Raw genomic sequence first — 24,782 nt, 5'->3', positions numbered from 1 at the left:
GCCATTCATGCAAACACTTCCAGACAAGTCATCATGTGTGTTTAAATAGATGTGTGGAAAGGTTTGTGTGTCTGTGTGTGTGAATGTGTGTGTGTGTGTGCGTGCATGTGTGTGCTTGTAAGAGAGAGGGAGGGAGAGAGAGAGTGTTAATTTGTCTTTCTAGTGATTTTCTGCCATTTCTTTAGCAGTCAATTCCACCATGGCTCATTCTCACCTCTATTTTATTTTAGATCTTGCTCTCACCTCTCTCTCTCCTTCTATCTCTTTCTCTCTCTCCTTCTCTCTTTCTCCCTCTGTGGTGACTCATTCTTCCACTCAGCTGTCCACATGCTTGTCTTCTCCTCCCACAGAAAAAGAATGTGTCTAACACCTGAAAACAGGGGCATCTAAATTCCAAAAGAGCAGGGTACTGCACAATGCTTATATAAATGTGATATATAATACTCACTCAAACTTCTGAGAGGACGACTGTGAACAACTCTCATCCTCCATGCTGTGTCAGTTGTTTTTTTCTCTCTCTCTCTCTCTCTCTCTCTCTCTCTCTCTGTGTGTGTGTGTGTGTGTGTGTGTGTGTGTGTGTGTCATTTATGGCCTCTCTGAAGCAGAGGAGTTTATTTAAGGGAGTGTGTCTTCATACCAGGTGCATTCTGCATATAAACATGCACACACACACACACACACACACACACACACACACACACACACACACACACACACACACACACACACACACACACACACAGGGAGGACATATAGCTCATCAGCCATAAACAGATTTGTTCTCTGCTCTCTATGACATTAATTCATGAACATATTTAAACTGTGTAACTGCAAGCTCTGTAAACATTTACTTGTGTTTAAAACAAGAAAATATTTCCTGACTAATGAACTATCAACATGAAGACATTTCAAATCTGAAAAGTTTGAAACATGGGACTTGGGTTCCTGGCATTCTCTCTTTTCAGGTTTCAAGTAATAGAAGTGTTATGTGGTTCTCACACAGATCAAAGTTCCAATTTGTCAATTCACAGTTGAGTGAGTGTCAAATCTTCTTCCGACTTTTTCCAGAGTTATATTCTTTATTTTAACCCCCCCACCCCCCTCTGTCTCTCTCTGCCTTTCTTTCTCTGCTTGTCCAGGGTTCTGCGGACTCATACACCAGTCGTCCGTCGGACTCGGATGTGTCGCTGGAGGAGGACCCCGAGGCTCTGAGGAAGGAGGCTGACAGGCAGGCTCTGGCCACCCTCGAGAAAGCCAAGGTCTGTGGCCGCCCTGTTGACCTCACCCATTAGTCCATACTCTCTACCTCTCTGTCTCTGTCCCACATGAGTCTCAGCATGTCTCAACAACCCTATTGCCTGCTCTTAGCAGTCTGTTCTGTTTTGGAATAGGATATAGAATAGAATAGAATAGAATATTATCTTTAATGCCCACCAAGGTGGAAATTTGTCTGTGACTTTGACAAAAACAAAATAACAATGTAAGAAACAAATACCGGTAAGCATTTAGTAAGACCAACACATGTACAACATCCTATTACACATTAAAACTTACTTCATGACGCTATCTGTGGCTTGAATCTTATCAGTCACTTAGTAGAGTCGAAGTTACTAATGGTACGCAAAGCAATGAAGGACATAGTATTCACTTTCTTTCCCCTCCTCTTCACTATCAACAGCTCTCTTTACGTCTCAAGATGGACAGGTCTTATTCGCTCCTCCTTTGTTTTTCATCTCTCTTCCCTTCTGCTTTCGCTCTTGTTGTTTGCATGTCCATCTTCTGTCATCTTGTCATCTTGTCATTTTAATGTATGCTCTTGCTCTACTCTTTACCAGAGCCTGCTTATCCTACTGTTTGTTCTCTCTCTCCAGACTAAGCCTGTGGCCTTTGCTGTGAGAACTAACGTGGGCTACAACCCGGGTCCAAACGATGACGTCCCTGTTCAGGGAATGGCCATCTCATTTGAAGCCAAAGACTTTCTGCATATTAAAGAGGTCCACACTCTTATTTGCATACTACATTTACAAATAGTCTCTTATGCATCTCCGCCTGTGTGACAAAATGACAGTTAAGTACTTTGCAATTGTATCATTTAAATTTGTTTTGATGGGTGTCCATTTGTGTGTGTGTCTGTGTCTGTGTGTCTGTGTCTGTGTGTGTGTGTGTGTGTGTGTGTGTGTGTGTGTGTGTGTGTGTGTGTGTGTGTGTGTGTGTGTGTGTGTGCATGGCTTAACAGAAGTACAATAATGACTGGTGGATCGGGCGTCTGGTGAAGGAGGGCTGTGAGGTGGGCTTCATCCCAAGCCCCGTGAAGCTGGAGAACACCCGTCTGCTCCAGGAACAGAGGATGAGACAGAACCGCCTCAGCTCTAGGTGAGAGCCAATCACCACATCACCATTCCTCTCTCCCAGCCAATCGCTGTGCCAGGATTGTTTTTCCCCCCTTTCATTTTTTAGCTAGTCACAGTGTCAGGAGCATCAGTGTCAAAATAGCCTCACTAATTTACCAGCTGGACAGCCTTGAACCGAATCTCTGAATCTCCCCAGTCATCCCACTCAGTGGGATTCAGTCCTAATTCAGCACACACTAGACCAGCACCAAATGTTCACTCTGTCTGTTTAAAGAACATGAGCTTTATTACAATCAGCCCATCCCTGTCCTGAGAACACTGCAAGCAGTGTCCAGTACACGGCATAGGCAGTGCGATGCGATGAACAGACTACATGGTCTGGGACTTGATGTGCAGAACGTCTCTTCGATAGTAGTTTGTTCTTGCCCACTCACTCTTCTGGCCAAAGCAGGGATGACATCATATGCTTTAACATTTAATTTTATTTTACTCATAAGCAGGGATGACATCATATGCTTTAACATTTAATTTTATTTTACTCATCAGAATGTAGTCTGTAATATAATATTAGCCAAATATTAAATGTTAATCTCTCTTGTGCTTTTAGTAAATCGGGCGGGAGCTCCAGTCTTGATGTCGCCTCAGGAACCAGGAGGCCCACCCCACCTGGGACAGGTAAGACGAGAGAGCGGGAATGAGTCCTTATGGTGTCTGTTTCCATGGTTGCGGTGCTGCATAGTCTGCATAGATTTTGGAATATTGACATGCAAAACGTGAGAAATTATTGTTGTTTGCAAGAATGCTAGGATTTTTTCCCCCTTCGTGGAGCCTTGAATGGTTCTTAGAAGATGCAAAGGGTTCTACATTTTTGAAAGACTTTTTTGGAGAGAGTGTATGGAGCTGCCTCAGATCCCCTGCGTTCCAGTCACATACACACACACACACACACACACACACACACACACACACAGTCACACATACAAACTCAGTTTTGAACCACCAACCCCCCTCCCACCACCTTCCACACTGGATGTCCTTTCTCTCATTCTCTTATTTCTCTAATTTCCTGGATCTGTTGTCTCTGCAGCGGCCTACACCTCTCTGTCATGTCTCACAGTCACACTCCCAGCCACATTCTCTCTTTCTGGTCGCCAGTGTTATGAGCGACCTCACACTACGATTCTTATCTTTGCTACTTTCATCCCTCAGCTTGTATCAGCTCTTCCATCTGCTCCGCTGCTGTCTCTTCATTCTCCTCCATGTCTCTGAACGACTGAACATCACACTTTTACTCTTTCTCTCTCTTTCTCTCTTTCTTTTTCTCTCCCTCTTCCCTTTCTCCTTTCTCCTGCTGTCCTTTGCCCTGTGCAACATTCTGTGTGTTTTTATTTGACTTTTTATCTTTCCTCCTTCCTCTCTCTGCATCCACATGCACTCTGCTATGCACCTTTTCACCTTTTCTCCTTGCTATGCTCTCTCTCTCTCTCTCCCTCTCTCTCTCTCTCTCTCTCTCTCTCTCTCTCTTCCCCTCTTTCTCTGTTTGTCTGTCCTCCTGTGTCTGTCTCCCTCTCTTTCCTCCACCCTTTCCCCTGGTGACTCCCCCTCCCTCCCCCCCTCTCAGTAGCTGATTTCTCCGCGGGGCTCTATGATGATGCCTTGGATCTAGAGGTGGAGGAGGCAGAGCCGATGGCCGACGCCCGGGGCGACCACCGGGGCGGGGCTGGTAGTGTCACTTCCCCTCAGGCCAACATCCCCCGCCTGCCCTTCTTTAAGAAGGTAACCATGGCAAATGCCCGCCCAACCCCCCTCTCCGCACCAGTCGCTGGGGCGGTGGAGGCGAAAGCAAGAAAAAGGAGAGAGAGAGAGAGAGAGCTATGCTGCTGACCGTTCCACGTGTCCAAACTAACCCTGACCTCACCCCTCCTCTGCCAGCTCGCCACTGACTCACCCGCCCGCCCCTACCTGGAGTGGAGTGCGGAGAGTGTGTTGACATGCACGCATGCGTGTGTGTGTGTGTGTGTGCGTGTGTTTGTCTGTGTGTAGAGGACTAGGAGAGGAGTTTAGAGAACCCACTATCACCTTGTGACCTACCACTTTATACCTCTGCAGCACCTGTCAACATACTTGATTAACATGGGGGAATAGTCCAGTTCAAAATGTGAGTGTTAACGCCAGCCCTCCTCTCCCAGTGCCTCCGTAATGCTCTAACAGTGTGTCAGTAACAGCCTGGTGCTTCTGTGTTCTGTGTTTCTGTCTCTCTCTCTCTCTCTCTCTCTCTCTCTCTCTCTCTCTGTTTGATTTGTCTGCGCTACTCACACTTGGGGGGTGTTTGACGAATGCTAGGCGGGCCGGCCAAACAGAAACAGAAGTCGGTGAGTCGCTATAGCAACGACCTCTAATCTCTAACCTTCCGATTATGTGTTATTTCCTCTTGCATGCTCCTCTGCCCTCTCTCGTCTGGCTTTCCCACCACCCCATCAGGGGCCTGTCTACTCATATTCCTTCATATTCATATCCAGCATATAGATAGATAGAGATATAGATTTAGACATATAGTTAGAGTGTGTTGGGATTATGGGAAGACTTTTGAGACGTATGTATTGAACTAAAACCATCCTTACACCAGAAGACTTTGACAAGATTTGGGAAAGATTCTTGAAAGATTGTAGTCTTTTGGGTAAAGCTTGAATGGGGGACATTATTTAAAAGACTCCAATCTTTCAATAATCTTTCCCAAATCTTGTCAAAGTCTTCTGATGTGTGGGTAGCATTAGTCTAAAAATATTTGGTGATGGTATTTTTGTGGTCTTTATATGGAGGTTAATGAGTTTAAGGTCATAGTTTTGTGACTAAGTGCTGAATGAAAGTGATCATTGAGACAGTATTTTTAGCCATGTTCAAAGCAACTCATAGGCAGTTTAAACCTGTTCAGATGATGACGATAGGGCTAAGAGAACTGTAATGATATCAGTTTGGATATGACCTGTGTTTATTATGATGCAATATAATAATTATGATTATCACATGGACTATGATGGTTGTCATAGATATTTAGTGTGATGACGTGTGTGCCATTGTTACGGCAGTAACTGCTTTTGTTTATGACTAAAGTAACATCATAATGTAGGGGGCCCTAACAATAGTGCTTATAGATTAAAATGAATGATTGTGATGGGCTGGATAGAAGGAATTATGATTATGACATCATCCCATCACGTAGTGCCGTTATTCTTATAGTATGTAGGCCGTTATAGTGCAAGTTATTTAATTACTTGTTATTTAAAGAATTTAAATTGATTTATTTATTATTTTTTTTACCTAAGTGGACATTTATTTGTTTTATTTCTACTCAAAATGTCCTCTACATGTTTTCCCTAAAGTACATCTCAGACTCATGGGGTTCTCTTGTACACTCAGAGATGCCTCTGGGAGTTTTTATATTATTGAGATGTGGAATGTGACTTTTCCCCCCAATCTTGCTCCCAAGAAAAAAGTTTCCCATTATAAACATTGCAAGCACTGTCCGTTGGTGGTGTTCTCTACCAGAATTTAAATTGTTACGTCTATTGAGAACAATTAAGACACAACAATATAATATCCATTTCATTGACTTTCCCCCCCTAAAAAACTATTAACTTTAAAACTAAGGAAAGAGTGGCCTCTTATTTTAACAACATGATTGTATATGTCCTTGTAGTATGAGTATGATGATGGTGATACAGATTATAATTATGAAGCCCGTTAAGAGATTTAGCTGGTGTGGGTAACCATGAGATGCCATGAACAACTTGTTTTCATGTCCATTGGCATATATCACCACAGCAACCATGCAGTGAAGATTCCATCCAAATGGCATGTGAGCTCACACACACACACACACACACACACACACACAGTCATATACATTGGCAAACATGAAAAGTGAGCAAACATCAAAGGAGCCCCTATATGCTTAAACAGCCGAAGGGCATTTGAAGAAAAGCTTTTACTGGGAAGCAGATAAGAGGCCCTATTTCACATGGAAATGGATACCACTCTCTCTCTCTTGGCCAAGTCTCTCTATCTTTATGTAACAAGCCCAGGTGAGTGGGAGGGAGCTTTTGCTTTCTCTTCCTCTTTCTTTCTCTTCATCTCTCTCTCCTCTCTCTCTCTCTCTCTCTCTCTTTCCCTTTTCTCTCTTCCTTCTCCTGGCCCTTGCTCACCCTCATGTTCACTGGTACTTTCTGTGCTTCTCATGTTCTATCTGAACTGAAGTGCTCTCCATACTGCAGTGAGAGTTAATAGAGACGGCATAGACATCACTGCTTCTCCACTGCAGGGGCCGTTGGGTCATACCTGTAGCGGCTGCACACCCAGTGTGAAATCTGTCACCACACACCTGTTCATGCACCCACAAAGTGTCAGTCTTTGTCTTCTGTTATGCTGCAACGTGTATAACATGATTTAACATCACACGCAGTGTGCCACTCAAGCCATCGGCGATGCACGCATGCATGTGTGTGTCTGTGTGTGTGTGTGTATGTTTGTGTGTGTGTGCGTATGTGTGTGTGTGATATTTAATATTAAAAGCACTGCTTTATCTTTAATTAGATGGAACATATCCCCCCCTATGATGTGGTACCATCCATGAGACCTATTGTACTTGTTGGGCCATCACTCAAAGGATATGAGGTATTTCCTATATGTTAAAAGAAAAAGATTTTTATTTTTGTGTATATTTGTCTATATTCAATCTTCTGTTTGTTTCCATTTTGATGTACCATATTGTGTTGATGTGGTCTCCAGGTGACTGACATGATGCAGAAAGCACTGTTTGACTTTCTGAAACACAAATTTGAGGGCAGGTAAGTTCATGACTTGTGCTGCGTTCCGAGAAGCATAGAAAGTAGAAAGCTTTGCCGGGGAAATTTTGTTCTGTGATTCTAACTAAACTACAGGGTGATAGCTAGGCTACACTGAGGGCCAGATGTACTAACGCTTTTGCGCCCACTTCAGGCGTATTTGTTTCGCAAAGTGCGTGTAAAATCATTGCGAGGTATGTACAAACAGGCCGCAATGATGTAAAAGCGCAAACTGCCTGTCGCGGGAGCTGAAAGTGGCAGATTGCGTTTGTCATGTCATGCATATGCATTCATGGGAGGATTCAGGGGAAAGTGGGAGTTTAGCGTAAAAAGATGGGAGGGGAAGAGTAAAGAGCGCCTAGTTATGTATTCTGCGGTATGTACAAAGACTGCTCCTGAAAGCCCACGTCTATTCTGCGCCTAAATACTTCCGCCTTGTAAAAGCAGGTGTTAATCCAAATTGCAGTTCAATGCGTCAATAAGAGAACCTTTCAAAGACAACAGAATCGCTATTTAGAGCACCAGTTTTTGTGGTGAAAGTATTGGTACTACCAAAAGCAACCTTAACTTTCGTTGGCCTTTCGAATGTCTTACTTTCACTTTCACGTCTTTCACTTAAACTTTCCTGATTCCTGCTAGATTTGACCAATCTTCCATAGCCTACGAGCACAAGTAGTTTGAGTAGAACTGCTGATCTTCATTATCTCATGTATGGTATTATTTCATGGGCGGAGAAAGGCAGAGAAAGGTGCAGTTTACACTAAGGATTGAACGATTGATAAATACGACGGAAACTTGGGTCTGACAGCGTTCGCAATCTGCGGTGTGTCCATGACTCTGATAACGCTACGTTCACAAATGTACGTACATCTGGCCCTGAGTGTACAACCATTCAAAGAATTATAGCTCCCTCTATAATCAATGGAACTGGCAACACAGTCTTCTAAAGCAAACTAGCTTTTAGACCTAAAATGAGTCCAGTCTTCTAAAATTCTCTGCAGACAGAACACTTCAGTTGTGTGGCTGGTGACCGGCTGTTATGTTGCAGTTCTAAGATTACTACTACTATGGTACCTAAGATTACCTACTACGGTATCATAACGTACGCTATGATGTTACCATGGATAATGTTTTCTGTTCTCCAGAATATCCATCACCCGGGTGACAGCAGATATCTCCCTGGCTAAACGTTCTGTCCTCAACAACCCCAGCAAACACACCATCATAGAACGATCAAGCACTAGATCCAGCCTGGGTAAGGGAATAAGTCAACACAAACTATGTCAGACACCCACACACACACACACACACACACACACACACAAGCCTCATTAAAAGTTGCATTGCATTATTGTATTTTCATGAACACATGTTTATGTTTCATTCTCTGTGTGTTTTGTTATGAATGCTATATGTTTTTTAGCTATATCTGTATGTAAGAAAAGACAGCATTCATGAAACTGAAGTAAATGGCTACATTTTTTCCAAAGAGTTGGTATATTCACTAAGTAATAAACAAGCACCATATTATTTTCAGCAGCATTAGTTTTAACATAACATTCATAAGGAATACTTTGGTGTTTTGCTCATGAACAAGGACTGTAAATTCACAGAGTCGATGGAAGTCGATATCTATTCCATGTATTATATGTGAACTCAATCTCAGCCAAGAAGATCTCAGGAGTTGACTTTATCCTACATAAACCTGGGTAGTAAGGTAGTAACCTGTTCCTCTCAAGATGACCTTGAGTGGTCGTGTCATTTCGGAAAGGAGTCTGAATGATTTCATCCTGCTCTGTGTGTCTGACCGTGTCTGTTCTTTTCCTCTCTCTCTCTCTCTCTCTCTCTCTCTCTCTCTCTCTTCCATCCTGTCCTTTCTGTCTCTTTCACCCACCCCCCTCCCTCCTTCCACCTTGTGCTTCCACTGTCTCTCCTTCCTGTATTTCAGACGTACTGGGTACGTATCCTCTCCCACCCCTGCAAACACTCTTTTTTCTCCCATATCAGTTCATCCATCCATTTGTCCCTCCATCCCTCCATCCATTCATCCATTAATCAACTCACCTTGCCTCTCCTCTTGTCTCTCTGCTAACGTTTGGTGTGGGCGCTGTGTGGTGCCTGTGGCTTGCAGGAATAACTGCAGGAACACTAGGGTGTAGGAGCAGATAATCAGGGATGGAGGAGGTGGTGGAGAAGAAGAAGGGAATGGTCTGGAGTGGGGGGGGGGGGGGGGTGAGGATGGTGTTTTATAGCCTACCTCTCTGCCCACTGGAGTGTAAAGTGATAGCCTGTGTGGAGGAGGGGGTTCACACGCACGCACACACGCACACACACACAGAGAGAGAGAGAGAGAGTAACTGAATACACCTCTCACCAAACTAAATGACACATACATACACACAAGCGTGCACACACATGCATAAACCTACACACACGTACACACCTTCACACACACCCACACACACACACACTCTCACACACACAAACAAACAAACACCAGCATACACATTCACATTCACACACAGTTCCATACTCCCCCTCCCATTAATCATTGTGACCCAGAAACCAGTCTCCCCCTCTGCTTCCATAACTACAAGCTCGACCTCCAGAACTCTACCATGTAGTCGCTGATCAGTTAGTGTTACTGGCCTTCAGCTTTAAGTGGACTCACTATTTGAATTCCTGCATACTCCACTAACTTTGTTTGTAAGGTATTTTTCATTTGGTATAAATAGGTCATTTAGAAACGAATTTTAATGCTCTCATGATTTGTAATTCAATTGACTTTTAAATGATTGAAATGCTATGTGTGCAGCATTTGTCTTGATATAACAGAAATACATGTGTTATTAACATTAACCCAATGCCAGTCTTGTGCAAGTTTGTGTATGCGCGTTTCAACTGCCATACACAATGTGTATGTCCGTATGTGTGTATTGGAAATACTAAATCAACATGTATTTCTATTTGTGTCTTGCAACCTAACCTTCTCTTTGTGTAATAAGCTGTTGAATCAATGTTTATGTGTTCCATTTAACTGGAGTTTAAATGGAAAAGAAACATAGAGTGATGGACCATACGCACACATGCACATACACACACACACACACACACACACAATTCACAATGACACACTCCCACTCTCACATAGAGTTGGACCGAGTGTCAGCCTCTTGCATGTACTAACATGCAAAATTGCATGTGTACCATTTTTTTTTTTGGACAATTTCATATATTGGTTATATTGAATATATATATTGAAAGGTGTGTGTGTGTGCGTGTGTGCGTGCTTGCTGTGTGTGTGTGTGTGTGTGTGTGTGTGTGTGTGTGTGTGTCTCTGTCTGTCTTCTCACCTCCTTCTCTGTCTTTGTCAGCTGAAGTTCAGAGCGAGATTGAGCGGATCTTTGAGTTGGCCCGCACACTGCAACTGGTAGCCCTAGATGCTGACACCATAAACCACCCATCTCAGCTGGCTAAAACCTCCCTGGCTCCTATCATCGTCTATATAAAGATAGCCTCACCCAAGGTACCTCATACTCTCAGCCTTATGACGTTATATATATATATATATATATATATATATATATATATATATATATATATATATATATATATATATATATATATTAGGGCTGTCAAAATAACTGATTCATTTTGATTAATTAATTTGAGAAAAAATAACTGATTAAAAAAAATAGCGCAGATTAATCAATTCCGTATGACCTTTGACCCTGAGCCGTTCTAGTCAGTAACCATTAGACTGTAAAATGAAGGAGAAAGAAGAAAATGTGCTGCCTAGATCATTGATTGGAACATTTACTTTTGAAAAACGGCCTGATGGTGTTGATAAAAATAAAGTGTTGATTGAAATATAGTCAATGCAAAGAAATAGTGTTGACATTGAGGGGAGTATTAATTTATTTTCATTGTGCCCCCTAGGTTATATCTGTGACCTGAAATGCCTTGTATGTGAAAAAAAAAACTTCTTCCCGAAGCACTTTTGAATTTATTTCCTAAGCATATTAGGTCATATCATAGATTATTATGGCCATTATTTGAACAGTGAAAGTTTGAGTGAGAGTTTTTGAACTTTAATGTCACTAATGCTGATTATTCAATGATTCATTTGAATTTAAATATTTAAAATACTTTCACAGCAAAAATGATATATGCGATTAATTTAGATTAAAGGGACACCACGCAAGCCTGATGCTTTTTCTCTACGAAACTCCCCCTCGCTCGGTCTGAAGCTCTTTTCCTTTTCTTTGTATCTTCAGTCAAGGGTTTTCGCTGTTTCTTCGCCGGCTCTGCCATTATACACACGTTTGCAACAATCGCTAGCGTTTCGTTAGCCTGCCTCTGTGTTGTGGATGCAGGATGTACAGTAAACTGATCCTGCTTCGGTCGGCGGGTACGATACACTGAACTTGCAAGCGGGATATTCTTCCTACTGGCAGTAGGGGCGGGCGAGAGAGTCTTCATTCACCCTGTAATGAGTCATTTAACCATATACAGACTTACGAAGTTGAGTAATTAACACGAAAACGTTGCCTGGTGTCCCTTTAATTAATTACAGAGTATGGAATTAATTCTATTAATTTTTTTAATCAATTGACAGCCCTAATATATATATATATAAATAGTGGTTTTGTGGAATTGTTTAGTCTATTGGGATTGGGATTATTTTGTGTATGTGAGTTTCAAGTGAAGCTGCAAGTAACTGTCAAACAAACACAGCTCTTAAAAGCTGATAACTTTTGAGAGTGCTTGACCTTCTGTGTTAACAAGCTGCTAATTTTCTCTCTTTGTTAGGTATAAGTGCACACATACACAAATACACACGCTCACTCACAACATGAGATCAGTGACACATTAAGCACGCTCTGACTTTGTTGTTTCTCCTCTCTCAGGTATTGCAGAGGCTGATTAAATCTCGAGGGAAATCTCAGGCCAAACACCTCAATGTCCAGATGGTGGCAGCAGATAAACTAGCCCAGTGTCCCCCGGTGAGTGTTTGCTTGTTAATAGTGGCAGCTGTCATTAGTAAGAAAGCCCTACCCATTATTATGTTTTCAATCACCTATTTCAAGAGGAATTCAAATAGTCCAAAGGAGTATAGCAGTAGTAGCAGGAGTATCTCTAGTCGCAAGAGTATCGCCCTTACACTCTTGCTCTTTTGGATTCTCAAATGGTAAACTGGTCATAAGTCTGTTTCATAACTCATCATTATCTTCTAGCTTCTAGCTTCTACCCCCTATATGTTATCGAGTGATGAGTGATCTCACAAGTACATCTCCCCCCACTGCCCCATGTCCATTCAACAGGAGCTGTTTGACATCATCCTGGACGAGAACCAGCTGGAGGATGCGTGTGAGCACCTGGCGGACTACCTGGAGGCGTACTGGAAGGCCACGCACCCCCCGAGCAGCAACCCGCCCAACCCGCTCCTCAACCGCACCATGGTGACGGCCGCGCTGGCCGCCTCCCCGGAGCCCGTGTCCAACCTGCAGGTACAGGTGCTGACCTCTCTCAAGCGCAACCTGGAGCTGCTGGACGCTGACGGCCAGGAGGACGAGCACACCCTCTAAGACCTGACTGGGGGTAGAAGCAGGAAGGGGGAGGATTTGGAAGGGGGAGTGTTGTGGATAGTGGAGTCATTGATGCACGTAGTGACCTCCATTCCTCCGTTGGGGAGGGGTGGCGCCCTGGCAATGTGAAAGTTGACCCTTCTTGCACACATCCCATCCTCTCTTTCTCCTCTCCTCTCTTCTGTTCTCTTCTCCTCCATTCCCTCCCGGCACAAGCTTCTGCTCATCAGAGACAAACATATGTGGCTCTTGGTTCATCGCAACACTCATGCGTACACCCACATGCGTACATCACGCGTACACCCACAGACACACACTCACTCACACACACAGGCAGTGCACATCCTTGAAATCGAATGCAGTAGATACCTAGTGCCAGTCCATGTGAAGCTAGACAGACACATGCTCGCTTAGTCATTCACACTCTCAGCCAGTCACACACCCGGACACCCCCCCCCCCCCCCCCCACTCAATGTTTCCTCCATCTCCACTGAATCTTCATTGGAAAGTTTACCCCCCCCCCCCCCCCATCCTTTATCCCTTATCGCCGTGGTAACAGACCAGCAGTTCGCTGCCCTCCTCCATGTTGCCATGGTACTGTCCCTGAAAAGGAGCGAGTCATCTGACGCCACACTAACGCTATGGTTTCTAATGGCCAGAGTGTGTGTTTGTTTGTGTGTGTGTGTGTGTGTGTGTGTGTGTGTGTGTGTGTGTGTGTGTGTGTGCGCGTGCGTGTGTGTGTGTGTGTGTGTATGCTTTTTGTACAAACCTGTATGAATGTTGTGTATGTGTAATATTTTTACCAACCTCTGTGTGTGTGTGTGTGTGTGTGTGTGTGTGTGTGTGTGTGTGTGTGTGTGTACGTGTGTTTGTCTGTGCTCGTGCATCCATATGTGCATTAATGAGTGTGTGTGTGTGTACAGTATGTGTGTGTGTGGTGTGCACCTGCCTGTGTGCATTTAAGCATAAGTGTTTGAATTGTCATGATTGATTTACCTTTCTAAACGTAAACACTGAAGGGATGATGGTTTTGTTCTCTCCTCCCCTCTCTTGGATATGTCACAGCAACAGTTACCTTGGTGACAGTTATCCTGCCCCCAAAGCAGCTAGATCCCCATGGATCACTCGTGTGCATGATGCTTTGATTTGATTTACAGAAACATATTTTAGGTTAGCATCAGATTTCTAATGTAACAAAATCCTGACACTTCAGTTGAGATGAGAATCACATCCTTAATAGAATAACATCACTGCAATGCTCACATTATTAATTTATTTAAATGTATTGAACACAGAGGTTTTACATCTTTATAGCACTTAAGATTTTTATGATGCCCTGTTTGAAATAAGGCTATGGGCAGCCTAATAGTGATTCTATCACTTTGATTTAATCGCTAAAATGTCCTGATGCATTTCATGACTTACATCTGCCTCTAGGTGGGGCTGTTCCTACACATAAAATATTCTTTCCTTGTAACTATGATATTTTTTAACACATTTATGTGTCATTATCATTGTTTGTGACTCAGCATCGTTTTCCGTAGTGCATGTATTATGCATGTTTCAACACAATTTTACAATGGTAGGTACCATATGTTGTCAGTTTAACACCACACTAGGTTCTGATAGGAACAGCATACATCCTCAAAGAAGTTTAATGTTTTACATAATATAATCAGAACAAATTCACTTTTATAATATGTTTGTATCTTGCCTTTTAAGGGCCATATTGCCAGAGTAGAAACTCATCTCAGGAATTGTTTCTGTGTGCAAGTGCATAGCTAAAAAACTCTATGCCCTTTGACAAAAATCTTACCTGAACTAGTATCACTGGAATATTCTAGGTTCTGTTCAGCTTTGGTTTCCATGAACCAACCCTGTCCTCCACCTACTTAGTTGCCTCTGAATGCAGGGCCCCTGAATTTGTTATACAGTTCTATAAACAGTCTACCAGGCTACAGAAATGAATCCATACTAACAGGTAACCTTGTTAATTTACATAATTTATGATGCCAGTTATAACTTGGTGGCACTGTAGAGTAACTAGTGAGGTATGTTACCAATGTGCCTTCCAATGCGCCTTCCATTCAGACGTCATTGTCACGGCTCTGACTGTGAATGCTGTGACAGAACAAAAAACCTTTGTGTAGACAGTAGTCTGCTTGGATTTGCTGCGTACTGAATAACTGCATAACTGTGAAGCCCGTTGTGTTGTTTGTGTTTGCCGTGAGTCTAACTCCCGCTAACCTGCTGCCTCGCTCCTGCTTTGCTGTCTGTTTGTTTCTGCATGTTGATTGGCCGCCCTGTGTGGCATGGGCGTGGCTCGCAGCAGGGACCGTACCTTGTGCACGGAGAGCAGAAGCGCGAGGGGCCTCTGTCCGAGTGCGGGGCTGGTAGCGGCGGTCTCCACGACTACCAGGGCGACGGCGGTGGCAGCAAGCAGACTGCGCAGCAGCAGACGTACCTGCGCTCGTCGCGCAGCCAGACCCGGGGCGGGGGCGGTGGCGGCAGGGCCCTGTCCCGCCAGGACACCTTCGACTCGGAGACGCAGGGCAGCCGCGACTCGGCCTACACCGAGGCCGGCGACTCCTGCATCGACATGGAAACGGATCCGTACGAGGAGCCCGACCCGTACCGCTCCCGTCTGCACCCGGCCCACCACCACACACCGCGCCAGGCCTCCTGGGAGGACGAAGGGGCCGAACCCGACCAGGAGAACCTCAACCACGCCCAGGCACCCACCAATCAGCAGCACCATGGGCGGAGCAAGCTGCGGGAGCGATACTGCCAGTCGCCCGCAGAGGGCAGTGCCAACATCAGCCGGAACCAAAACCAGGAGGAGTGGAGCAGGGATGTGTACATTCGCTGAACTGGACGAGAGGGTGGAGAGGGGGCGTAGGGAGGAAGGATAGGGGAAGAGTAGTGAATGGGAAGATGGGGAAAAAATGGAGAGGATCATTCAGGGGTTAGAAACCATGTGATTTTTTATTTGGGATTTTTTGTTCTGTTTTTCAGAGGTTGTGCCAACCAGAAAGTCTCAAGCAACAATCTGTTTACAGTCATAGATACAGTCACAACCATTAGCCAGAGCTACAGTGTTCAGACGACACACTCAATGTTTCTCTCTCTCCGACTCGCTCTCTCTTACACTTGCATCCATACACACCCACAACAAACACACTTTCTCTGTCACACACACACACACACACATACAAATGCCCATATGTACACATTAACAAACAACACTGTACGATACACTAAAACAGACATGAAATTGTACAGAAAGCTGATTACTCCCATACTCATCTGGAGAAACTCTGTTGGTTTATCGACATCTTTGTTTTATTTCTTCCCTGCCTTTTGTTTCATATTTTTTATTTCTGCATGGATATAACAGGCAGCAGGAGGACTAATGCAAATATAGAATGTAGATGTAGAATCCAGGGGTGTTGTGAGAGAGTGTGCTTCCATGTATGTCTTAGTGTGACTGTGCGCGTGTGTGTATGTTGTGTCTGAAACTGGTAGTAGTCTGGATGTCTGTTTCCATGTGCGTTCACCTGAAGGCTGTCTGTGTAAAAAGGTCCTCTGTAGTCTTAAACTGAGTTGTCTACGTAGCTCAGTTTCTGCACCGATCTGCTGGTTTTAGCTCTCACTTCACCTTTCTGTTCATAGTTGACATTACCATAGTTTATTCCTGTTCATTTTAAATTATGTACATCAAACTTATTTATTATTTGTCAAACATCTGTATGATACGGTGTACTTGCTGCTGTGTGTGCCTCCTGCCAACAGAGGGCACTATTAGGGGTGGTCTGCTCCCTGTAGTCCTTCATTGCACTGTATTGTTCTCTCCTTGCTGTTGCTGGGGTGATCACTCTGGCCACAATGTTCTCACTGCAGTGGTGTGACAAGCCTTTAGAGGCCTCCCGCCTTATCAAAGTGTCAGTCTCTCAGCATCACTAATCACAAGTGCCAGAATGTCTCGCAAAAGCCACTCCTGCCGTCTTGGTGGGTTTTCTTAAATCGTATCCTGTATGCTGTTTATTAGTTTTCATCTCTGTAAGTGAATGTGTGTGTGTGTGTGTGTGTGTGTGTGTATGCGTATGCGTGAGTGACTGTCTGTAAAGTCACTTGGATTATGTATTTCTTTTGTTTTTATTTGGTATCAGTCTGCTCCTTTTTGTAATATTGACGTGATAAATTGAGAAATATAAAGATCACATGCAAACAGACACTCACATGTACATAGGCTCATGCGTAAAACACACACTATGCACACACACACACACACACACACACATATATATGCACACTGACACAAACTCACTCATTGTCCACAGTTTTGTCTTTCTTGTGAGCATACACACTTGACACGCAACTAAGACACGCACCCACGGGCACCCACTGCCAAACACTGGAACAAATGTGCTCGTCTTTTCTGCCTTTTTGTGCTGTTTCTCCTGTGGACAGTCTCTGTGAGCCCTCAGCAGTATGTGGGTTTAGACTGACGATATATGGGTGGCTGTGTGTTTTGGAGGGTGAGTGTTGATGGAGGTAGTGGAGTGGGCTGGGCAGGAGACTAGTCCTGCATGGGATGGGGGTTGGGTGTGAGATCCGGTGTGTGTGTGTGTGTGTGTGTGTCTTTTCATGTGTGTGGCGGAACGAGTCAGTGAATGTCTTTCGTGGGCCCCTGCTGCCCAGCCATTTAATCATTTGAGAAGAATAAAAAAAGAAAACATCCTAGATAAATACAGTAAATATTAATAAATGAATAACGTTATTGTTGCAACATCACAATTGTTTAAAAGAGAAAAGATGACAAAAATTAACATGTACTCATTGGTGCCTGATTGTAGCTCCATTATGCTTTTTTCTGCCTTTTTGTTTTTAATCTGTGAAAAATTCGTATTTTAATTAAAAACTTTAATCAGAAATAGTATGTCAGTGTGTGTGTGTGTGTGTGTGTGTGTGCATTCAGTGCATGTGTATTTCAGCATGTGCTCTTCAAACCAGCTTCAAAAACATCACACTTTTCAATTTGACATCACACTTTTCAATTTGAGGTAGAATGCTAGGTTAAGCTTTTAAGGTTAGAGTGGGTTAGCAAAATAATTCAGCTGACCACATCAAGGAAGTGTTGAGGCAGAAATAAGGCATCCTTAACAATACAACTGAGAACGGCAACATGGGTGAGGACAACAGAGAGGTGCGAATGTGCAGGGGAGACATTACAGCCCTTTACATAGATGAAGCTTTGAGGGACTCCGACACATTGTAGTGAAATGGACTCTTTTGATCAGTGCCAGTACAGACACAACAATGACGTGTGAATGAAGTATACCCTGGTCGCATTGTCTGCTTCACACACACCAATACACGAATGTACCCTTGAATGGAGGAAGTGAGAAAGAATAGGCCTACTGAGTAGGCTTCAGTCATCCATTTTTAAAAACAAATGTGCTTTTAAGTTTATTTAAAACTATCCCTGTTAATGTGTTCCGTGAGCTTGACTTCTGTACACAGCAGAACGTGACAAGAGAGATCAAGTCAAAGGATTTGTAGGCTACTACTTAATCGACTGTATGGATGAGAGCGCATCGCGAATGGAAGCCTCCTATGTTATGTGCAGGACTATATTATGCTAGCGACTTCGGGCTTGCCAGATCCACTGTCACGAGCGGACCACAGGGATGTGTGCAAATAGGATAGCCTGTCTTAAATAATATCATCTCCGTCTTTGTTTGTGATTATGACAAAACTAGTGACTATCAAAACGGTAAGCCTTCTGGGGTTTCATCTGAGTGTCTATAATGCTAGATTAAAAAAAAAAAAGAAAGTGCAAGCTTGAAAGTTAGACTTTTAGCATATTTGGGAGACAGGACATATAGTTTCAATTGGGCATGCAGTGACGACGATGTAAAGAATAATGGTTATAAAATCGCCTTACACTGTATAGGATAGTCTACATATTCAAAACAAATAGCCTAGGTGTTGTAGGCTATACTAGTCTATTATGAACTCTTCGTCATTAAACCTAACAAACAGGCTAATGTAAATGCATCGCAAAGTTCCAGGAAACGTTTGCCTAGGCTAAAGAAGAAAGTCCCCGGAATTCCATTGTCCGTTTCGCTTTCTGGTTACAACAGTTTGGCAACTGTAGGGCTAAAACAGCTGAGGAAGTTCGGTTCTACAAAAGCCCCGCACACACCCTTGGAGCAACCAAATGTGGACGTCACACTGCGTGGGTGACCAATGGTAACATTTGTAGGCTGTTTGGCTGTAGGCATGATTGATTATAATGGTATTTTATTTTTTACTTTGATTATTTATTCATTCGTTTGTTTATGCGCTTTGGGTTACACTCTATGCATATAAAAATGCACTATAGAATTAAACGTGCCTTACCTATCATCAGTTGGTTTCACTCCTGTTCAACAAGACGTCATTTTGGCGTCATGTTCAGAACGCCCCTCTGGTCTATGGAATTCCATTGCCCCGCCCTTGTCCGTGACTCGGCCGGCGTAAATCATAAGGGTTTTCCTCTCCAGTCTCACTCATCTTTTAGTGGAAAGAGAAAGGCAGGCATCACATTTTGATCAAGTGATTGCTGGTTTTAGTCAGAGTGAAGTGACTTTACTGTGTTGCTGCTGAATACCGAACTTGTTAATTGTTTTACACGACTCTATTAAAGCGAATTCGGCGCATTCATCCTTTTACTAGTACTGACATCGTCGCGTAACTGAACGTAGGATAACGTACAGCATAGCTAGTGGCAACGTTACCCCAGTTAGCGGCTCACGCCATTCTCCTTAAGTGAGCATTTAAATCTGCTTATCTGCGCTTCTAGTAGCTGTGTTAGGGTGAGGTAAACGATTGTAAGGACGTCCTATTAACAGGAGAAAATGGGACTGTTTTTCACCAAGTTGATGACCGTGTTTGGGGATAGAGGTAAGTCTGGTGCCCACTACGTTAACATTAGCTGGCCACCTAGCTGCATTTATTTGTTTAACGTTAGTTTTTTTGTCGTTTCTGTGCTGCCCTTTAGCGATAACGAAAGAATATATAAAATAATTAACAGTAGATTTCAAGTCATATTTGCATGTCGGGTTTGGGGAACAGTTTGTCACCATAAAGGCCTTTAATGATGTTGTGGAAACAATAGTAACATCGACCGAGCATTCGTTCAGCTAGCGAAATTCTTAGCTAACGGTTCGTCTTGGTCCACAAATTGATAGATTTTGACTAACGTTATATTGACTAACGATAATGTTTCCCGATCGTTTAAATTGATATTGATTAAATTAAGTCGTCTGAAAGTATTGAAATGAAAAGACAACTGTTGGTCTCCCACCTACTTTGTCAGTGTCATTAAACAGATGTGAGTTGAAGAACACAAAGAGCAACAAACTGCTAGCTCTCAAAGGCTGTGTAAGTTAGCTCAGAAAGCTGAAATTAGATAGGTTCTGCAGCACCTTCACAAGTATTTCTACCAGCCCTAGTGATACCAACAACCGTTTTCAATAGTTGTTATTTTTGCTAGTGGTTGTTAAGTGTAGTTGAAAACGTGTCTGATTACTGTCTGTTGTGGTAGTAATGTAAAGGAGGTTATTATTATACTAGGTTTAACAGTAGTGTGTTATCTTAACTTTGGTAATACAGATAGTTTTGGTAGGTTGTTACTCAATAACGTTACTTTTGTGCTATTTGAGGAGTCAATTAAGTTTGCGCAACATTGCTCTGTGACTGTTCAGTACGTGTCACTGTTTTGGTTTTCATCTTCGCTTTCGAGACACTTATGTAACCACACTTAACAGCCACGACGGGGTCAGTCAGACTCCGTTAACCCAGAGATTAAGGGTCAGTGTATGTTTATGTTAAAAAGGCTGTAGAACGCTCTGTATACCTATGTGGTGGCCCCTTTCTCTGACCTAATAGGAGTATTCATTGGTGAGGTTTTGTTTTTTGATCACATTCTTTTCCCCCCACAGAGCATAAGGTGATCATAGTGGGCTTGGATAACGCTGGAAAGACTACAATCCTTTATCAATTGTAAGTGGTTTTGTTTTATAACCTGAAAGACTGCGGACCCAACTCACAATCTTAACAACCAAGTACTTTTTTACACCCTCTCCACACGTATGGGCACATTTAACCCTGTCATCCTCTCGCTAACCAGTTTGACAAAGGAAGCGGTTCAGACAACTCCCACCATTGGCAGCAACGTTGAGGAAATAGCTGTGCGGAAAACACGGTTCCTTGTCTGGGACATCGGTGGACAGGAGAGCTTGAGGGCCAGCTGGAGCTCCTACTACTGCAACACAGAGGTGAGTTGCTGGGACACTGTAACCTACTTAAGCAAGATAATAAATGTATATACATACACACAGACATACATATATATATACACACACACACATACGCAATGACTATGGACGTCTTAAAAATGTAAAGTGTCCTGTCTATACATCAGTGTACCTGAGTACAATGAGATAACATGTACTCAGTTTGTCTCTGTGCAATGGCTTTGATATGTTATCACATGTTATCACTTGCCAACTGCCCTGTAGTTTCCCTTGCTTACCTTGTGTAATTTGGAAGACTGTGGTTGTATTAGAATGTTTGTGTGCCGTGCACAGCCAGATGTGCGCCCTTCTAATGCTAGTTGCAATAAATGAGTTCCGGTGCTGATTGTTCTCCTTTTTTTTTTTAATCCTTCTTCTGTTAGATCGTGATTTTGGTAGTTGACAGCACCGACCGTGAGCGTCTCACTCTAACCAAAGAGGAGTTACATCGAATGCTTGCGCACGAGGTAAGGTTGTCACTCACACTTTGGGACTTTTTGAGGTTGATCTTGATTGGGATTTACGGACAAAAACATCAGAAGTGGTTTTACTCATGATCTCATGAACTTCCTTTTGGTTGTCATAGGAGCTGCAGAATGCGTCAGTACTGGTTTTGGCCAACAAGCAGGACATAAAAAACTCCATGTCAGCAGCAGAGATCTCCCAGTGCCTCACGCTCAGTTCAATCACCACTCATTCTTGGCACGTTCAGGCCTGCTGTGCACTCACTGGAGAAGGGTAGGTCTATTTCTGTGCCTGTCTCTGTTGCATGTATGATAATGATTTTGTTCCTTGACTTTGTAGCATTGTTAACGGTTGTATCAGCGATGGCGGGGTGACGTCACTTCTGTTGACGGTCAAACAAAACAGAGAGCTAGCTCGCTACTCCCTCCCCCTCCTTCCCGTGCAATTGAAACTCTTTAACGCGCATCTCGTCGGTTATTTTGGTTGGAACACTTTATTTTGCCTTTGAGTGGTTGGCAACACTTGTTGGTAGCAATTGTTTTTGTGTGCAGATCTCAGAGCCTAGGCTGCCTACAGAGATGTGTTTTTTGACAGCCTGCTAATGGGGCGGGCAGCTAGCAGATCGTTAGGAAAGATTAGATGAATGTGATCATTTATGTTTGGGCCTTTTTTCGGCCTGTAATCGCTGATACAACCTTTAATGTTCACTTGTCTACATATACTCTATTTTATGTCCAGTGTAGCACTGGTGTCTGTTAAAATGAAAGTGTCTCTGTTTACAGAGGGAAGATTCTCAGTTCTTGTTTCCCCTCTTGCCCTTTAGGCTCCTACAGAGTTTGGACTGGATGAGGTCTCGAGTTCTGGCCAGTTAGGCCTCAGGACCATAGCCGTTCACATCCTCACACCATTAAGACATTGCCAGCCATCAGCGTATCTCCCTCTGGCTCAGTGAGCTTTAAGAAACTGGACCATGCCTACCTATGAGCTTTCTTGGGGCAAAAGAGAGGAATAGTGTGTTTGTTTGTGTGTGTGTTTGTGTGTGTAAGTGTGTGTAAACGAGAGAGAGAGAAACAGAGACTGTGACTTTGTTTACATATTGGTAGTTGTGTGTGTGTGTGTGTGTGTATGTGCATGCAAACGTGCGTTCGATTCTGAATGAGTGTGTCTGCGTGTATGTGTGAGACACCGTTCTAGTGGTCCACATTGTTTACATAACAAACTGGATCTTTTTGATCCCCATGGAAATGATGAGCAGTCAGGACTTGTGATGTCACTGCCCTACAGTCATATTGATTGAAGAGTGCCATTGGGTCAGTTTGCAGGGCCCAGCGGATTGGTCTGTCCAAGGACACTAATAACATCACAGCTGGAAAGGCCATTGATGGGAAATCTGCGGATCTGCCACTGGTGCTGCAATTAAGCTATCAATGAACCATTTTACTTGAAGTATTTATAGGGAGCTAATTTGCATCATATGAATGGGTATTTGATCATTGTATGCTGGCAAAAGTAGACTTTGTTTTTACGGTTAGTTGCTCATGTTTTTTTTTTTTTTTTGAAAAGGAAGTATTATATTTTGTGCAAAGAAAAAACATTTTTGTACAAATAAATGTTATCAGTGCTGAGACTGTTGATGTGTCTAGATTATGATTTATTATAAATTGAATAAGTCAAACAGAAGTCTATGGAGTTCCAAATCAATGATTTTATCAAACACCTTGGATACATGTGTAAACATCAATGTGTCTTGGCTATCTACTTATAATGAGGTTGCCTAAAACACATTTAAAAAAAAAAACAAGCTTTGAACATGTCAATATAGTAAGATGTGTTGAATGCTGAGCTAAAATAATATTTTTGTATTTCAGTTTAAAACCCTTTGTGGTGATGTTGCAGTTTGTAGTTCTGTAAGGTGACAGCCATCTGACATGTCACACACAGATGTTTTTACTCCTGTCAAACACAAAAGGTTTCATTTTCAGTATGAAGATCATTTTTCCTTTAATTTACTTTTCAGAATGGGTAAATGTAGTACACTTCTATTCATTACGCTGAAGAAACCATCAATAGGTGGTGTTCAAAGATGCCATCACTCATGATATCACCTCTTAGGGCACTTTTAACACCTACTTTAGTGCTTTGTTTCAAAAAAGTGCCTGTTATCAGCCACTCTCAAGAGCAGTCAGGGATGCCATTCATGTAGGTAGACCTACTGGCCCTGAAACGGCATTCATTCAGCTGGATTTGCATTTTACACCTTATTAGCAGTCCGCAGTACATCCGTGATTTCCCTTGTGTGTTCTGGAAACTGTCCTGTACCCAAGGTTGGAGCCTCTATATGTGACTCAATGATGATGTAGTCAGATCAGATAAAGATCTCACAAAGAAAGTCAGGGTAAAAGAAACAGAAATAAAATATAAAATGTATTCATTAATACTCAATAGATAGATTGAGAGCTAGCCCTTATTTAAAATTATGTTGAGTAAAATATAAGTAACAGATTATTTTTGATGAACTGTCTCTGTTTTTGGTTAAGTAGCTTTAGGCATGTAATAGTAGCCTAGGCTATTATGTGCCATGATTATTGTAGCATAGCATTGTGATCAGAATTCAAAAATTATGTCTCACATTGCTAAGATAGTGATTCATATCAGTTGAAGATTCTGATAAGGAATCGTTTTGAAAAATGTTGTTGGGCAATGTTCCTGAGCCTTGTTGTTCATGCATGTTCCCATTGATATTGACTATTTTTTCAGTATCATCAGTAGGCAAATTGTCATGATCATCCAGGCCACATGGAACTGGTTATGTGGTTGCCCGGCAACATTGTTCTACACTAAACCAATGCCATTATGAGATACACTGTCATGACGAAATACTGATAAGCCTAGTAAAGCATATAAGATACATTACATTGTATCTTATATGAGTGGTGGATGTGATCACAATGTTTAAAGGCTCTTTCTGTCAATTAGGTAACACAATTTATCACCTGGAAAGAAGAAATACTCTTTTCTGATTGGCTGGTGGGGTGGCTATTAATTCTGAATAACGGGACACCTATGAAGTAGATCTGGTAAAAAAAAGTTTAATCACCATTCCATATCAATGCTTATGAATGGTATCTATAAGAACCATAATGAGTCTTTTTTCTGTTAACTGGGTATCCATTTGTGCTGAACCCAATGCATTTG

At 42.8% G+C, this 24,782-nt stretch overlaps 2 protein-coding genes across 13 annotated transcripts in view; both read left to right on the top strand.

The window, feature by feature from the left end:
- The window catches only part of cacnb1 (calcium channel, voltage-dependent, beta 1 subunit), a 32,927-nt gene extending 15,210 nt beyond the window's left edge, over positions 1-17,717 (top strand). For 2 of the 12 annotated variants that reach the window (XM_042087939.1, XM_042087948.1), the window contains 13 exons: positions 1,140-1,259; positions 1,872-1,994; positions 2,237-2,373; positions 2,959-3,026; positions 3,973-4,127; positions 6,942-7,022; positions 7,137-7,195; positions 8,338-8,447; positions 9,141-9,149; positions 10,567-10,718; positions 12,103-12,198; positions 12,517-12,702; positions 15,110-17,717. In XM_042087939.1, coding sequence (XP_041943873.1) covers positions 1,140-1,259; positions 1,872-1,994; positions 2,237-2,373; positions 2,959-3,026; positions 3,973-4,127; positions 6,942-7,022; positions 7,137-7,195; positions 8,338-8,447; positions 9,141-9,149; positions 10,567-10,718; positions 12,103-12,198; positions 12,517-12,702; positions 15,110-15,649 — 1,836 coding nt within the window. In that variant the 3' untranslated portion in view covers positions 15,650-17,717. Of the gene's footprint in view, positions 1-1,139; positions 1,260-1,871; positions 1,995-2,236; positions 2,374-2,958; positions 3,027-3,972; positions 4,128-4,694; positions 4,724-6,941; positions 7,023-7,136; positions 7,196-8,337; positions 8,448-9,140; positions 9,150-10,566; positions 10,719-12,102; positions 12,199-12,516; positions 13,541-15,109 lie in introns of those variants that run through there. The other 10 variants (XM_042087943.1, XM_042087942.1, XM_042087940.1 and 7 more) reach the window with 10 other exon arrangements.
- Positions 17,718-19,336: 1,619 nt separating this feature from the next.
- On the top strand, positions 19,337-23,219 carry arl5c (ADP-ribosylation factor-like 5C). Its single transcript, XM_042087984.1, has 6 exons — positions 19,337-19,728; positions 20,769-20,829; positions 20,957-21,104; positions 21,506-21,589; positions 21,709-21,860; positions 22,411-23,219. The coding sequence occupies exons 1-6, from the start codon at positions 19,683-19,685 to the stop codon at positions 22,457-22,459; spliced, it is 540 nt and encodes a 179-aa protein (XP_041943918.1). The 5' UTR covers positions 19,337-19,682; the 3' UTR covers positions 22,460-23,219.
- Positions 23,220-24,782: the final 1,563 nt, after the last annotated feature.

Source organism: Alosa sapidissima, chromosome 3 (assembly GCF_018492685.1).
Source record: "Alosa sapidissima isolate fAloSap1 chromosome 3, fAloSap1.pri, whole genome shotgun sequence".
Classification (NCBI taxonomy): domain Eukaryota; kingdom Metazoa; phylum Chordata; class Actinopteri; order Clupeiformes; family Clupeidae; genus Alosa; species Alosa sapidissima.
Note: the sequence above shows the minus strand (reverse complement) of the source record. Positions and strands in the feature narration are given on the sequence as shown.

What these genes read in the sequence shown, in the direction of transcription:
- arl5c (XM_042087984.1), top strand. Translation starts at nt 19,683, where the DNA reads ATGGGACTGTTTTTCACCAAGTTGATGACCGTGTTTGGGGATAGAG. An exon ending in CCTACTACTGCAACACAGAG is followed by an intron (nt 21,105 to 21,505) that starts GTGAGTTGCTGG and finishes TTCTTCTGTTAG; the next exon opens with ATCGTGATTTTGGTAGTTGA. An exon ending in TGTGCACTCACTGGAGAAGG is followed by an intron (nt 21,861 to 22,410) that starts GTAGGTCTATTT and finishes CTTGCCCTTTAG; the next exon opens with GCTCCTACAGAGTTTGGACT.